Source organism: Hevea brasiliensis, chromosome 2 (genome assembly GCF_030052815.1).
Source record: "Hevea brasiliensis isolate MT/VB/25A 57/8 chromosome 2, ASM3005281v1, whole genome shotgun sequence".
NCBI lineage: Eukaryota > Viridiplantae > Streptophyta > Magnoliopsida > Malpighiales > Euphorbiaceae > Hevea > Hevea brasiliensis.
In genome coordinates this window covers 115,169,917-115,186,956 of record NC_079494.1, presented here as the reverse complement: position 1 = coordinate 115,186,956, position 17,040 = coordinate 115,169,917, and the positions used below count along the sequence as shown (strand labels likewise).

The window sequence follows — 17,040 nt, the reverse complement described above, 5'->3', positions numbered from 1 at the left end:
CTATCTATGAATTTATTAATTAATCAGTTACAAATTAATTCGACCACCCAAATTCTCCATAAGAGGAAATGCGATTTGAATGAAATATAAACTTAAATAGAAAAAATCTAAAAGCTTGAAAACTATTCTAATGCAATTTAGCCAGCCAGTACACATTGTGGTGATTGTGCCAAAGAAAGACTACTTTTTTGCAATCTAGATTCTAGAAAAAAAAAATTATGTCTAACGTGAACGCGAGAATTAATTCACTCTGGATTTTGTCGTACACCCAAATGTTCTTCAACCATACGAACTATAAATACCCTTCAACGCCTTGCCTTCAAAGCATTATATTTGCCGAGGCATCTCAAACATTATTCCAATTTCTTGCGAAAGAAAGACAAATGGTAGTGGAACTCTTCGTCTCGTTTTCCCTTCTGTTTCTTTCACTTTTCTTTATCTTCTCCACAACCAAATCCTCCAAATCCAAGACACCCATCTCAACCCATCTTTCAAAATCATATCCTTTGATAGGTAACTATCTCGATATAAGGGCAAACTGGAACCATCGAGTCCAATGGACATCTGATCTTCTCCAGAACTCGCCCTCTGCAACCTACGTCCTGCATCGACCTCTGGGTGCCCGTGCCATTTTAACTGCAAACCCAGCCAACGTCCAACACATTCTCAAGACTCACTTTCACCTCTACCAGAAAGGTGAACTCTTTCGAAGCACTCTCTTCGATTTTCTTGGCAATGGAATCTTTAACGCCGATGGTAACACCTGGAAGTTTCAAAGGCAAGTTGCCAGCCACGAATTCAATACTAAATCTTTGCGTAAATTTGTTGAGACCGTCGTGGATACTGAACTCTACGAACGCCTAATCCCAATTCTTTCTTCTGCCGCTGCTAATGGAACGGTTCTTGATTTTCAAGATATTCTCCAAAGATTTGCCTTCGATAACATATGCAAGATCGCTTTTGGGTATGATCCTGCATACCTCTTGCCTTCTCTCCCGCAAGCTAAGTTTGCACAAGCTTTCGAAGACAGCGTCAGGATAAGCAGCGATAGGTTCAATTCTTTGTTCTGGAAAATCAAAAGGGCTTTCGGTATTGGATCGGAAAAACGTCTCCGAGAAGCCATGTCTGAAGTACGCCATTTTGCTGTGAACCTAGTCAAAGAAAAGAAGGAAGAACTCAAGGAGAACTCGTCCATTGAATCCGTCGATCTCTTATCCCGATTCTTGAGCTCCGGCCATTCGGATGAGACCTTCATCGTTGACATCGTGATTAGCTTCATACTAGCTGGCCGCGACACGACGTCTGCGGCCTTAACATGGTTTTTCTGGTTGCTCTCTAAACACCCAGAAGTAGAAACAAACATTATCAAAGAGATACATGAGAAATCAGAGATGCCCGTTTTCGAAGAAGTGAAGGACATGGTTTACACCCATGCGTCTTTGTGTGAGAGCATGAGGCTGTACCCTCCTGTCCCAACAGACTCCAAACTGGCAGTAGGCGATGACATTTTGCCAGACGGTACTCCGGTGACCAAGGGAAACAGAGTTACGTACCATCCATACGCAATGGGTAGGCTAGAGACGCTGTGGGGTGTGGATTGGGCCGATTACAAGCCAGAGAGGTGGCTGGAGAGAGATACAACGAGCGAGAAATGGAATTTCGTGGGGAGAGATACGTATACCTACCCAGTATTTCAGGCCGGACCCAGGATTTGTTTGGGGAAGGAAATGGCCTTCTTGCAAATGAAGAGGGTGGTTGCTGGTGTCTTAAGTCGGTTTAAGGTGGTACCAGCGGCGGGGGATGGTGTTGAGCCGGAATTTGTTTCCTATCTGACTGCGAAAATGAAGGGTGGCTTCCCCGTGAAGATCGAGGAAAGGGTAAAGTGATGTGCAAAAAGGATTGATGAGTTTGGCTTTTTTATTAGTTTAATATTTAGAGGGTTTGTTGAGTTAATTACTCTAAGCTCAAAGATTATGTATGAAGTTTAATGTTAATTGGTGTATTATTTCAAAATTTAGATGATTAAGGTTGTATACTTCTCAAATATTGCTCAAGTAGAAATTGATTTCTCAGCAGTGACGCTTCTTTTCTTTTAGTTTTCTGGAATACTTTCTTGGGAGCTATTTGAATTTGACTCCCTGTGTTTGCTTCTTTCCCTTAGTTGTAACCCTCCTCCAAAATGTTGAAGCCAAGTCCAAGCAGGAAATTGACAAAAACGACAATTTAAGGTTCACACTTCACATCAGCGACCAATAATAGTAATTACAAATAAAAGAGGGAGAAGAAAAAGTCAAGAGTTAGCGAGCCATTTTCTGTCGGGATGGATTTGTTTCTAGTTAAATAAAATAATAATAATAATAAAGCCTCCTTCGAATCATTTGCCCAATAGTTTGTCGCGTGGCATGGCAGTCAAAGATTCAGAGTCAAGAATCCGATATCCCCCGACAGAAAACAAAAATAATGCTAATGATAAGAGCCCCACTTAGACATAGAATCAAACACTTTAAGAGCGCAGTCGCATAACCTTGCATTACAAGGCCCTTTGGGCATCCGACTCACGAAGAACAGCTAACTGGCGGAGCATGGATGCATGCCACTTACAAGACATACAATTCATATAACCCAGTTTTGCCAGCTGATGTGCTGCTGTATTTCCATCCCTTTTAACAAGGGAGAACTCCCCTTGACTAAAAGCAGACATCTGCTGCCTAAAAGAAGCAACAATCGCAGAAACTTCCCAGAACTTTATGGTCGGGTAACACTTCACAGCTGAAATCAAATTTGAAGCATCAGACTCTAAAATAACAGAAAAGCATCCCAACTTCTTAGCTAACTGAATAGCCTTCAACATTGTCATGGCTTCTCCTTGCAACACCAAAGAGCAATAAAAATTATGAATAGCCCCATCAATGACTTCACCTACATGATCTATGCAAATAACTGCAGCTACTTGTTTAATCCGTACGATTTGGCAGGCAAAACACGGAACTGCTCTTTGTCTATTCTGTACGACTTGGCCAGGTCTAACAGATCCCAAACCACGGAGACGGTTTCACTCATCCCCAAGGGCAAGCTCGATCCAGAGGTAATAGCCCCCACTTGTCGAGCAGACCCAGCTCCGGGCAACGGGCGAGACAGCCCGGTAATCTCATGACCACCTCCCACGTCTCGGTCCCAGTGATCGGATCTCGAAAAAAGCTCTTGGTTGCTCGAATCTTCACTATAAACCACCACTGGCGACTGGGGAGTTGCACTGGCACCTCTCTCTTCGCTCATTTTTTAAGATATTGAAAGACAAAGCAGAGAAAAGTACGAAGGGCTTTAACAGTTACCTAAGAAAAAGCTACGTCGGAGTAACGACCGCCAGAACAAGGAAAGAGAAAACGAGTTGCAAAAGAGTTGCAAAAAGGCAACAACGTAAAGCGATAGTAGCCTCTCTTTCTTCTTCTTCATCTGGTGCACTTAATTTATATATATTATCTCTCGTAATTATATAAAATTTATTTTTTATATTATAAGAATGATTTATTTTATTATAATAAAAAAAATATAATTTTTTTTAAGGGTAAAAATTATTAGGTATATTTAGTGTATATATATTATCTCTCATAATCATACGAGACTCACTTTCTATATTATAAAGATAATTTATTTTTTTATGAGAAAGAGAGCATAATTTTTTAGTGCTCCTAATATATCTAATAATTAGCCTTTTATAAGAGGAGATAGGGTAAAAAATACATTTTTTATTTCAAAAAGTCTTTTTATGCTGTCGAAATGCCTTTTCACGTTATCAAGAAAATTTTAATGATAGGCAATGCGACACGTAATATGTGCCCAACAACTATTCGCAAATCACAGTACATTCAATCCCAAAACCACACGTGACGTGGATACTCTATGCGAGGCAACCGAATGAATAGCAAGACATGAACCTAAAGATTTGTAGTGACCAGAGGGAGGACTTGTAACATCCTCACTTTAGTTAGTCCGTACAGTTTACTGTTCCGGTGACCAATGTCGATCCGAACAGCTAGAATATTTGAAATTATAATTAGACTAGAGTGAAGAGTTATAAATAAACCAAATAATGATCAGAAAAATCAAGGAAAATTTTTAAGAATGAAATACACTAAGGTTAAATGAGCCGAAACCCCAGTGATAAGTAACCCGAAGGGGAAGTGACGGTGAAGGCCGCTAACAACCCTAAACCCGGAGAAAACTTCATAAAATAATTTTTGGGATGTCAGGAAAGGATTATTGGGGTTTCCATGACAATAAAATGTTAAGAAAATACAAGAAAAATTTAATCAATCGGTACACATAATTTTAGCTCAATAAGCCAAACGGAGGGTATTTTGGTCATTTCGTCTTTAGAGATGATTTTTAGCCAACTTGTCCAGTTAAATAAATAATTTATATGACATAAAATGTGAATAGATATTGTTAAAAATTTAATTAAAAATGAGTAAAAAAGAAAAGAAAAGAAAATAGAATTATGACATCATATGATGTCATTAATGAGCTCTCCACCAATCACAACTTAACAAAATTACTTAAGGAATAAAATGGACACAAAATAAGATAAAAACAAAAAAAGAAAAGTTCAGCAGACCTCAGACCGGGTGAATTGTCAGATCTGCACACAGAGTCCAGAGTCACCTCACATTTGCAGTGCATTGGTAGGACATTAGGTTACTTTTGGTATTTTATATTTTGTAAACTTTTGTAATTAGACTTTTATTTTGTCATGTATATTACAAACTCATGTAATTATGTTTTGATGTAAACATTTATAAATCATGTTCATTAATAAATTTGAGTATTTCTTATTGAGTTGAGTATGATATGAAATGAATTGAATTTTGAAATATTGAAGTCATTAGAGAAATTGTGGAAATATGTTAGTGGTTGACTGAGATTGATAATATGATTATATTGGAAGTGTTTTTAACAGATTCAGAAGAACTGTTTTTTCAATTTACAGTCGGCACTCTGTCAAATTTTCTATAAAATTTGCGAAAAATTCAGATTAATCAAAATTATAAATAAATGAATTAAAAAATGGTAAATTGTAATGGAAATATGATTTGGTGTTCTGGTACACTGTGTGGCATATCTTGCTCGGCTACACTGTAGACGGGTAAGGGGTTACATTTAGTGGTATCAGAGCATCGGTTTAGACGTTTCTGGGCCTAGATAGAGTGCATACCATTGCATTGCATTTGTAAGTGTTGAGGTGACACTAATGCAAATCTGTTTGTTTTCTTATTTTGATTAGGATATGGATCCTGCTTCTCAAAGAGCAGTTGATGAAGAGGTGGAGAGTCGTGCTCCACCAAGGGCTGAATCTAGAGGTAGGGGAGAATCTGCTCCACCAGCAGCTGAGGCACCTGCCCAACCTCAGTTTGCGTTATTTCAGCAAATGACCGAATTTTACCGGCAAATGATGGGGGCAATTCCACCACCACAACCACAGCCACAACCTCCACCAGCACCACAGAAGTCCCATCTGGAGAAACTACGAAAACATGGGGCTGTGGATTTCTTTGGGAAGAAGGAGGATGACCCTATGACAGTGGAAAGCTGGTTGGATAGAACAGTAAGAGTGTTGAAACAGTTTCATTGCACTCCCGAGCAGAACCTAGAGGGTGCTATGTCCCTACTTCAAGATGATGCATACCAGTGGTGGGACACAGTATCCAGTGAGGTGCAACCGGATCAGATCACCTGGAATTTCTTCCCCACAAAGTTCAGGAAGAAGTATGTTAGTAAAGTATATTTAGAAGAGAGAAGAAGAGAATTTATCAGTCTGAGACAAAGGCAATTATCAGTGGTAGAGTATGAGCGTGAATTCGTCAGACTAAGCCGGTATGGGAGGGAGATAGTCCCTACAGAGGCAGAGAGGTGCAAAAGGTTCGAAGAAGGGCTAAATGACAATATCAAAGTCATGATAACAGCATTGTAAATCACGGATTTTGCCAAATTAGTAGATGCTGCATCGAAAGTAGAAAGAGTCAGAATAAATGAGCAAAATAGAAGGGAAAGACAGCAGAAGAGGGGTCCAGGTTAGTCCAGTTCATTCTCTGCTCCCAGTAAGAAGAGTAAGGGTCCTCCTGCTCAAGGTTCTGGATAACCACAAGGTCAGGGTCAATCCCAGGGGCCCAGACCACAGTTTATACCTAGGAGAGGCCAGTCCACACCATCAGTGGGCAACTCTCTAGGGACAATGGATTTCTTTGAGAAGAAGGAGGATGACCCTATGACAGCGGAAAACTGGTTTGAATTCTCAGCAGACCTAATTGAATTGCCCTTTCACGAGTTTGACGTGATTTTGAGAATGGACGGTTGTCACGTTATCAGACAATAGTTGACTGCAAATTGAAGAGGATTTCTCTGAAAACTCATAAGGGTAATGAGATTTCAGTTATGGGGAAAAGGATAGATTTCTTGTCCAATGTTATCTCAGCCACAGTTGTAAGAAGATTGATGAGAAAAGGCTGTGAGGCTTACCTAGCACATGTGGTTGATACTAGGCAGGCTAAGCCGAACTTGTATGATATATCCACAGTAAGAGACTTCCCAGACGTATTTCCTAAAGATTTGCCTGGTTTACCACCAGAAAGGGAAGTCGAATTTGCTATTGAGGTAATGCCGGGTATAGCACCAATTTCTATTGCTCCTTATAGGATGGCACCCACTGAATTGAAAGAGTTGAAAATTCAGTTACAGGAGTTACTCGATAAGGGGTTCATACACCCCAGTGTGTCACCATGGGGAGCTCCAGTGCTGTTTGTGAAGAAAAAGAATGGAACCTTAAGATTATGCATTGATTACCGGCAGTTGAACAAAGTAATTGTGAAGAATAAATATCCGTTGCCCAGAATTGAAGATCTGTTTGATCAGTTAAATGGAGCCGGTGTATTTTCAAAAATTGATCTCAGATTAAGGTATCATCAGTTAAGGGTAAAGGATGCAGATGTGTCAAAAACTGCATTCAGAACCCGATATGGGCATTATAAATTTCTCGTGATGCCGTTTGGGTTAACAAATGCACCAGCAGCATTTATGGACCTTATGAACCGTATCTTCCATCCATATTTAGATAGGTTTGTAGTGGTCTTTATTGATGATATTCTGGTGTATTCCAAGACCAGGGAAGAACATGATGAACATTTGAGGATTGTTCTGCAAACCCTATGAGAAAAGAAGCTGTATGCTAAGCTGTCCAAGTGTGACTTCTGGATGAGTGAAATCTCCTTTCTTGGACATTTAGTATCAGCTGAGGCGATCAGAGTGGATCTCAAAAAGATAGAAGCAGTGATGGAATGGAAGCCTTCCAGAAATATAACTAAGGTCAGAAGTTTCTTGGGGCTAGCTGGGTATTACAGAAGATTTGTGAAGGGGTTTTCTCTCATAGCTGCTCCAATGACTAAGTTGTTACATAAAAATGTGAAATTTAGCTAGAACGACAAGTGCCAAGCCAGTTTTGAGAGGCTGAAGGCTATGTTGACAGAAGCACCAGTGTTAACATAGCCAGTGTCGGGAAAATACTTTGTGGTCTATAGTGATGCCTCGCATAATGGGTTAGGGTGTGCATTGATGCAAGAGGGGAAAGTGGTCGCCTATGCTTCCAGGCAGTTAAGGCCACATGAACAGAACTACCCTACTCATAACTTGGAGTTAGCAGCAATTATCTTCGCATTGAAGATATGGAGGCATTATTTGTATGGTGAAAAATGCTATATCTATACAGACCACAAAAGTCTAAAATATTTGCCAACCCAGAAGGAGCTCAATCTTAGACAGAGGCTATGGATTGAATTTCTAAAGGACTATAATTATGTGATATATTACCATCCTGGGAAGGCAAATGTAGTTGCTGATGCTCTAAGCAGAAAGTCCATCACAGCTTTAAGATCACTAAATACCCGTCTGTCCCTAGCTCAAGATGGAGCTATTTTGGCTGAGTTACAAGTGAGGCCAAATCTATTACAGCAGATACAATACGGGCATAAAGCAGATGAAAAATTAATAGCTATTGTGGATAAAATTCCAGAGGGGAAGGAAATTGATTATGAGGTGAAAGCAGATGGGTGTCTGTACTACAGAGAAATAGTGTGTGTACCAAATGATGGTGAACTGAAGACTAGTATTCTGAAAGAAGTACACACTAGTGTTTATGCCCTGCACCCGGGAAGCACAAAAAAGTATAATGATTTGAAGTCTCATTATTGGTGGCCTGGTATGAAGAGGGATATAGCTGACTATGTGACTAAGTGTTTGACATGTCAGCAAGTTAAAGCAAAACATCAAGTTCCATCAGGATTGCTACAACCTAAAGCATACCTGAATGAAAATGGGACCGGGTCACTATGGATTTTGTTAGTGGTCTACCTCTCACCCAGAAAAAGTATAATGTAGTATGGGTGATAGTGGATAGATTAACGAAGTCAGTACATTTTCTGCCAGTTAGGACTGACTACTCACTGGAGAAGCTAGCAGAGTTGTATATCAGTGAGATAGTTAGACTGCATGAAATCCCACTTTCCATCATATATGATCGAGACCCAAGGTTTACATCGAGATTTTGTAAGAAGTTGCAAGAAGCCTTGGGCACACAACTCTACTTTAGCACGGCTTTTCATTCTCAGACAGATGGACAGTCGGAACGAGTAATCCAGGTAAACCTAAAATTAATTGAATTTTTATAACTAATAAATTGAAATGATAGTAGCAATGTGAATTATGTGATAGATCCTGGAGGATATGCTGAGGAGTTGTGTCATTGAATTTGAGGGGAGTTGGGATAGATATCTCCCACTGGCAGAATTTGCATATAATAATAGCTATCAAGCTAGCATTTAAATGGCCCCGTATGAAGCACTGTATCGGAGGAACTGTAGAACCCCAGTGTGTTGGACTAAATTGGGTGAAGATATACTGGTAGGACCAGACCTGGTGAAACAGACTGAGGAGAAAGTGAAAATAATCAAAGCTAATTTGAAGGTTGCCTCAGATAGACAGAAATCTTATGCCAATTTGAAGAGAAAAGAGATAGAGTATGCAGTTGGCGACAAAGTGTTTGTCAGAGTCTCACCGTGGAAGAAAGTACTGAGGTTTAGAAGAAAGGGTAAGTTAAGCCCTAGGTTCACTGGCCCATATGAAGTCATTGAAAGTGTGGAACCAATGGCCTATCGGCTAGCTTTACCACCAGAACTGGATAAGATCCATAATGTATTCCATGTGTCTATGCTAAGAAGATACCGCTCAGACCCTTCACATGTCATCTCCATGGAAGAGATTGAAATCCAACCGGACTTGACATATACAGAAAAACCTATACGGATCCTGGCTCGGGAAGTGAAGGAACTGAGAAATAAACAAATTCCACTAGTGAAAATACTTTGGAGGCACCATAATATCAAGGAGGCAACTTGGGAAAGTGAAGAGACGATGAGGCAATAGTTCCCTCAACTGTTTGCATCAGGTAAATTTCGAGGACGAAATTTTTATTAGAAGGGAAGAGTTGTAACATCCTCACTTTAGCTAGTCCGTACAGTCTACTGTTCCGATGACCAATGTCGATCCGGGCAGTTAGAATATTTAAAATTATAATTAGACTAGAGTGAGGAGTTATAAATAAATCAAATAATGATCAGAAAAATCAAGGAAAATTTTTAAGAATGAAATACACTAAGGTTAAATGAGCCGAAACCCCAGTGATGAGTAACCCGAAGGGGAAGTGACGGTGAAGGCCGTTAACAACCCTAGACCCGGGGAAAACTTCATAAAATAATTTTTGGGATCTCAGGGAAGGATTATTGGGGTTCCCATGACAATAAAATGTTAAGAAAATGCAAGAAAAATTTAATCAATTGGTACACACAATTTTAGCTCAATAAGCCAAACGGAGGGCATTTTGATCATTTTGTCTTCAGAGATGATTTTTGGCCAACTTGTCCAGTTAAATAAATAATTTATATGACATAAAATGTAAATAGATATTGTTAAAAATTTAATTGAAAATGAGTAGAAAAGAAAAGAAAAGAAAATGAAAGAAAAGTGGAATTATGACATCATATGATGTCATTAATGAGCTCTCCACCAATCACAACTCAACAAAATTACTTAAGGGATAAAATGGACACAAAATAAAATAAAAACAAAAAAAGAAAAGTCCAGCAGACCTCAGACCGGGTGAATTGTTAGATCTGCACATAGAGTCCAGAGTCACCTTACATTTGCAGTGCATTTATAGGACATTAGGTTACTTTTGGTATTTTGTATTTTGTAAACTTTTGTAATTAGACTTTTATTTTGTCATGTATATTACAAACTCATATAATTATGTTTTGATGTAAACATCTATAAATCATGTTCAGTAATAAATTTGAGTATTTCTTATTGAGTTGAGTATGATATGAAATGAATTGAATTTTGAAATATTGAAGTCATTTGAGAAATTGTGGAAATATGTTGGTGGTTGACTTAGATTGATGATATGATTATATTGGAAATGTTTTTAATAGATTCAGAAGAACTGTTTTCCAATTTACAGCCGGCACTCTGCCAAATTTTCTATAAAATTTGCGAAAAATTCAGATTAATCAAAATTATAAATAAATGAATTAAAAAAGTGTAAATTGTAATAGAAATATGATTTGGTGCTCCAGCATACTGTGTGACATATCTTGTTCGGCTACACTGTAGACGGGTAAGGGGTGTCGCAGGACTAATGATATTACTTGCCCAGAACCAAGTTAAATAGTCAGCGATTGAGTAAACAATCCAACATGGCAATCAACGTGTCAACGCTTGGTCAAACAATCAGATCAAGCAAAAGATTCAAATAGGGAGATCGAGCAAATGATTGCTAGGGCAACCTGGACTGAGCAAAAGGTTGCTAAGAAATAAGAGCAATTGCCCATCGGCAAAACAAAGCATTGCCAGTCTTGAGCAATAGAAGCCCCAATCAATGGTAAGGTCGGATTATCAAGAAAGAATTTGAGATATCCATTTGGTATTCGAGATTCATACAACTTAAGAAAATGGTTAGAATGGCTATCTAATTTTTTGTCTATGAATATGAGAAATAGCTTATAAACAGGAACGTTTATGCTGCCAAATTTCTAGTGAAGCTCTATTTATTTGAACCTTTATCTTCTTAATATACACCTCTAACTTAAGTGTCGGAGTGGTTGGCCAGAAGCCCACCGACCCCACTCCATTTCCTTGTTTTAGAGGCATGCTGAAAACTTAGACATAGTAGCAGTAATCCTCTTTGTAGTGCCATATAAACCAACAAGTTATAGCCACTGTCTTTAAAACATCCTTATGCATACAATCTGATTTCACTTCATTGTCAAGAATTTTCCACCATACTGCAAATGATGAAAAACAATTGGCATTTGGCTTATACGAACATGGACTAACAAACCAAGTTAATCTAACATGAGTACAATAAAACAGAGAATGTTCAACAAATTCTACGTCAAGGTTACAAATCCCACAAATAAAATCAACTCGCATTCCCCTTTGACTCAAATTTTCTTTAACAGGAATAGAATTCAGAATTGATCTCCACGAAAACACCTTGATTTTGGGAAGTATAGGAAGCGCCCAAGTCCTCCTTCATTCCTAAGCATTCAGTTGAGTAGACTGCATAGGGTCGCTCGGTTAGAATAATCTCTGCTGGCTAACAAACATAACCCGATATAATTGAATTCTGCCAATCATTTTCAAACTGCCAAATTAACTTATCCTGACATCCTCTTTGACCAACCAGCATAGCAAGGATAGCTACTGCATCCACAGAAGAAAAGAGTGATTCTACCAAACCTTTCTTCCACTCCAACTTAATATGGCAAATCAAATCAGCCACCCAATTAATACGTATAGGGCAATTTGGGGGTCTCGATACTCGAAATTTGGAGCAGAAGGGATCCATGGATCTTCTCACAGTGAAGTATTCCAGCCATCCTCTATGTTTACTCTGAGCCCTACTTTCAAAGCTTCCGTTCTTTCTAAAATAGAGCTTTTTCCAATTCATAGTGAAAGAAAAAAAAAAATTCTCCATGCAGGGTTTGTGGGAAAATTTTGCCCAAACCAGGGTAAATTCTGATAAATTATGAAATTTTTGAGCAAAACCGACATTGAAAATGTCCGACACTTTGAATGTCGGCTTCAACACAAAAACCCCATGGACTGCATGCATTGGAGTTACCAACTCAGTGCTTTATTTCTTTGAATTTTTAATTATTTATAAGATCGCTCATATGTAAAACTCTTTTTTGTCATTTATACATATATAATTAAAAAGTTAAACATTTTCATATTTTTTATTTATTGAAAAATTTTAATTATGATAATTCTATCTTAATTGCTAAACTTAATTTCACTTCAATGAACTTTTCTAAATTGAATTTTCAACTCAATTTACGTGCCTTCTGTGCTTATTTTGCTTTTTATTCACTTCGTTTTTGTTTTATTGATTTTATCATAAGATGAATTATTACTAGATGATGCATAGTAAGTTTTATAACTTATCCCACAAACTTAAATCATATAATAGTGATTATACAATTTAATGGTTCATTTGAAATGAATTATTTTGAAAAAATAAAAGTTTCTCACATAATTATGCAAAAATTTTATTTTTTTAAATAACTTTTTTAAATAAAAAAATTAAATTCCTTTATTTTAAATATAAAAATTAACTAAAAAAATTAATTAAATTAAATTCTTACAAAATTCTACGTTCCTAATAAGGAGTTAAGATTTTTGAAATGACTCGTAATATCCCAGAAATTTAAAAAATAAATAATTTATAAATTTGATTATTTTAATATATTTTAAAATTTTAAATTTAAATTGCAATTATTGAATTTGAGCATATTGAACTTTAGAAATTTATTGTAATATTATTTTATCCTTATTATCATTTTAATTTTAGACCGGTTTTATTTAATGGTGAGTAGTTGAGATATTTTAATTTAATATAATTAAACTGATAATAAAACTAACTACGTGTATTAACTTACCATCAAATTAGTTGAGATATTTTGTTTGTGGGATAATTTATTAAACTTATTATGTATATAACCACTAAAGTCAACAAAATAAAATAAAGTGAATAAAAAGCAAATAAGCACAAAAGACACGTAAATTTTAATTTTTTTTAGAATGAGAAAATGGAGTTGAAAATTCAATTTAGAAAAGTTTATTGAAGTGAAATTAAGCTTAGCAATTAAGATAGAATTATCATAATTAAAATTTTTAAATAAATAAAAAATATGAAAATGTTTAACTTTTTAATTATATATGTATCAATGAGAAAAAGAGTTTTACATATGAACAATCATATAAATAATTAAAAATTCTTGAAAAATAAAGCAATGAGCACCTAACTCCAATGTATGCAGTCCATGGGGTTTTCTTGTTCATCAAAGCCGACATTCGATGTCGGCTTCGTTCAAAAATTTCATGGTTTGTTCGAATTTACCCTGATTTGGGAAAAATTTTCCGACAAACCCTGCATAGAGAAATATATATATATTTTTTTTCATTCACCATGAATTGGGAAAAAGCTGGAATAGAATACCAGACCAGATATCCAGGAGCTTCTCCGTCCTTTCACAGCTTGAAGAAAGCTCGTACGAGGAAAATACAGGCTTTTCATCAACTTAGCCCAGAGACTTGTAGGATTACGTAAAAGAAACTAATCATCGTTAATCCATAATTGAAGCCTAGGGCTAGAAGAAGGCTGTTAGTCGCAGACCATTGCATCATCATTGTTCAACTGAATAGGTCCTCAATCTTGTCTTCGCTTCACAGGCTCACGGCAAATACAATGCGTTGAGGCAGGCAAATTCTCCTTGGCGGCCCATAAAGCAAGAGGAGAAGAGATGGGACAATATGTGATTGGGCCGTAAACTCATAATATATGCCCAATTCATATACGATCCATTATTTCATTAGTGTTACTGTTGTGAGTTTAAAGATGTTTTGTTTAGTTATTTTTTTTTAATTTAAAATAAATAATTAATTTTTTGATAAAATTAATTTAAAAATAAATTTTAAATAATTTATGCATTTGAAATGTAATTTAATTTATTAAAAAAATTAAAAATGAAATATAATTGAGTATTAAGTTTATTAAAATAAGAACAATATTAATGTTTTTAAAAATTATTATAATAATATAATTTTTTTTACGTAATTAATTAAACAGTAATTTTTAAAAAATAAATAAGTTATAAGTAAAATATTTTTTTTTAACTTATTTTAAGTAATTTTTTCAACTTATAAATCAAATGAAATACTAATTTATTTATAGCTTTATATTTATAAGTGTATTCAACTTAATTATAAGTAAAATTAAAAATCTTCCTATTGACTTTTAAATGTAGTTTTAATTTATGAAAAAATCAATTATTTTAAATGAAAAATAGGAGATCTAATTGTGGTTTTTGATAAATCTTGAAGGTCATATTGTATATTACCAATATAAAATTATGGCTTTCAACTTAATTTTTTTATTTTTTTATATAACAAATTTTTTAAAAATATAATTAGATCTAATATTAATTTAAATTAATTATTTAGTAATTAATTAAATTTTAACACTTTATATTTCACAATCATAAAAAATAGTTAAATATACAATTCAATAAGAGCTGCTAATAATGTTGCTATAATTACAAGGACTTTGGTAATCATTTACTGTAGAGAGTAGAAAGGGTGGATGAGAAGCCATCTTCACTAAAAGATAAGTCAATAGTTGGTTACCTGAATTATATTTTATGCAGGATGATATATAGATATTTGTTATACAATTGAAAACCATAAAGTTGAACAAAGTATATATTTAGAAATTCATGACCATGTCAATGTGAAAACAATTATATTTAAAGATGTAAATAGAGACAACCCTCAATAAAATTTTTAAATCGTTATTATTAGTAATAGTAAAATATTTATGAAAATTATTTTATTTAAATTTAAATTTAATTAATATTCTCAATATTCTAATTCGTCTTAAATTTAATTAACATTTATTATCAATTATGTAAAACAATTACAAAATTTTTGAACAAAACCGACATTGAAAATGTCGACTTCCATGCCCGACACTTTGAATGTCGGCTTCAACACAAAAACCCCATGGACTGCATGCATTGGAGTTACCAACTCATTGCTTTATTTCTTTGAATTTTTAATTATTTATAAGATCGTTCATATGTAAAACTCTTTTTCTCATATATACATATATAATTAAAGAGTTAAACGTTCTCAAATTTTTTATTTATTCAAACATTTTAATTATGATAATTCTATCTTAATTGCTAAACTTAATTTCACTTCAATGAACTTTCTAAATTGATTTTTGAACTCCACTTTCATACTCATTTTTGAATATTATAAATTTAACATTTATTTCTAAAAAAAAAAATTAGCATTTACATGCTTTCTGTGCTTATTTTACTTTTTATTCACTTTATTTTTATTTTGTTGATTTTACTAATTCATCTTATAGTGGTTATATACATAATAAGTTTTATAAATTATCCCATAAACAAAATATCTCGTCTTATGATAAAATCAACAAAATAAAATAAAGTGAATAAAAAGCAACGTGTCGGGCATCGAAGTGTTGAAGCCGACATTCAAAGTGCAGTCCATGGGGTTTTCGTGTTGAAGCCGACATTCAAAGTGTCGGGCATCGAAGCCGACATCCAAATGTCGGCTTCGTTCAAAAATTTCATAGTTTGTTCGAATTTACTCTGATTTATGAAAATTTTTCCCACAAACCGTGCATGGAGAAATTTTTTTTTTTTTCATTCACCATGAATTGGAACAAAGCTCGAATAGAATACTAGACCAGATATCCAGGAGCTTCTCCGTCCTTTCACAGCTTGAAGAAAGCTCGTATGAGGAAAATATAGGCTTTCATCAACTCAGCCCAGAGACTTGTAGGACTACGCAAAAGAAACTAATCATCCTTCATCCATAATTATTATTACTCGAATAAAATTCAAACCCTTTAATTAATTATATATATATATATTAATAATCTATACAAAATTTTTTTATTAATAATTTATTTTGAAAAATTTAATAATTTTAGAAAATATTTAAATTTTATTTATTTATAATATAATATATATAAAAATTTATAAATATTATTATAAAAAAAGTATATAATATATTTAATTAATTATTTGTATAAAAGTATTTAGGTAATTAGTACCTAATATGTAAAATTTGAATTAATATGATAAAGATTTGTTATAAAATTGAAAACTATAAAATTGAACAAAGTATATTTTTAGAAATTCATGACCATGTCTATGTGAAAACAATTATAATTAAAAATGTAAATAGGGACAACCATGAATAAAATTTTTACATTTTTATTATTAGCAATGGATAAAATATTTGTAAAAATTACTCTATTCAAATTTAAATTTAATTAATATTCTCAATATTTTAATTCATTTTAAATTTAATTAATATTTATCATTAATTATATAAATATGTCTCAAACATAAATATTATTACTCGAATAAAATTCAAATCTTTTAAATTATTTATGATATATTATATATAAAAATTTATAAATATTATTATAAAAAAATTATAATATATTTAATTAATTACTTATATAAATGTGTTTAGATAATTAATACTTAATATATAAAATTTAAATTAATATAATATTATCTTTTAGATTTAAACTCGTCTCAAATTGAATTATACCTGACTTGTTATCATCCTGTCACTAATTACAGCTAAGTACACGATACAGAAGTTTTACATTCTTTTAAGAAATCCATCCTTTTCTTCATTTGTATTTTATTATTTTTTCTCTCTTTCCTCCTTTGGTTTCTTTAATCTCCTCTTTTGGTGGTCACTGGTAAGAGAACCTTCTTCTTTCTTTTCATTTTATTTTATATTTCCTAATGGTGGTTTGAAACAAGTTCTAGACATTTCTCATCAGATTTATCATTGTTGATAGATATTGACTAAATAAATTCT

General features: G+C 34.2%; 1 protein-coding gene across 1 annotated transcript; it reads left to right on the top strand.

Annotated features, from left to right (window-relative positions):
- Positions 1–267: 267 nt before the first annotated feature.
- Positions 268–2,075, top strand: LOC110648249 (cytochrome P450 94A2). Its single transcript, XM_021802418.2, has one exon. It carries the CDS (start codon positions 273–275, stop codon positions 1,884–1,886), a length of 1,614 nt encoding a protein of 537 aa, XP_021658110.2. The 5' UTR covers positions 268–272; the 3' UTR covers positions 1,887–2,075.
- The last annotated feature ends 14,965 nt before the right edge of the window (positions 2,076–17,040 follow it).

What these genes read in the sequence shown, in the direction of transcription:
- LOC110648249 (XM_021802418.2), top strand. Translation starts at nt 273, where the DNA reads ATGTTCTTCAACCATACGAACTATAAATACCCTTCAACGCCTTGCCTT.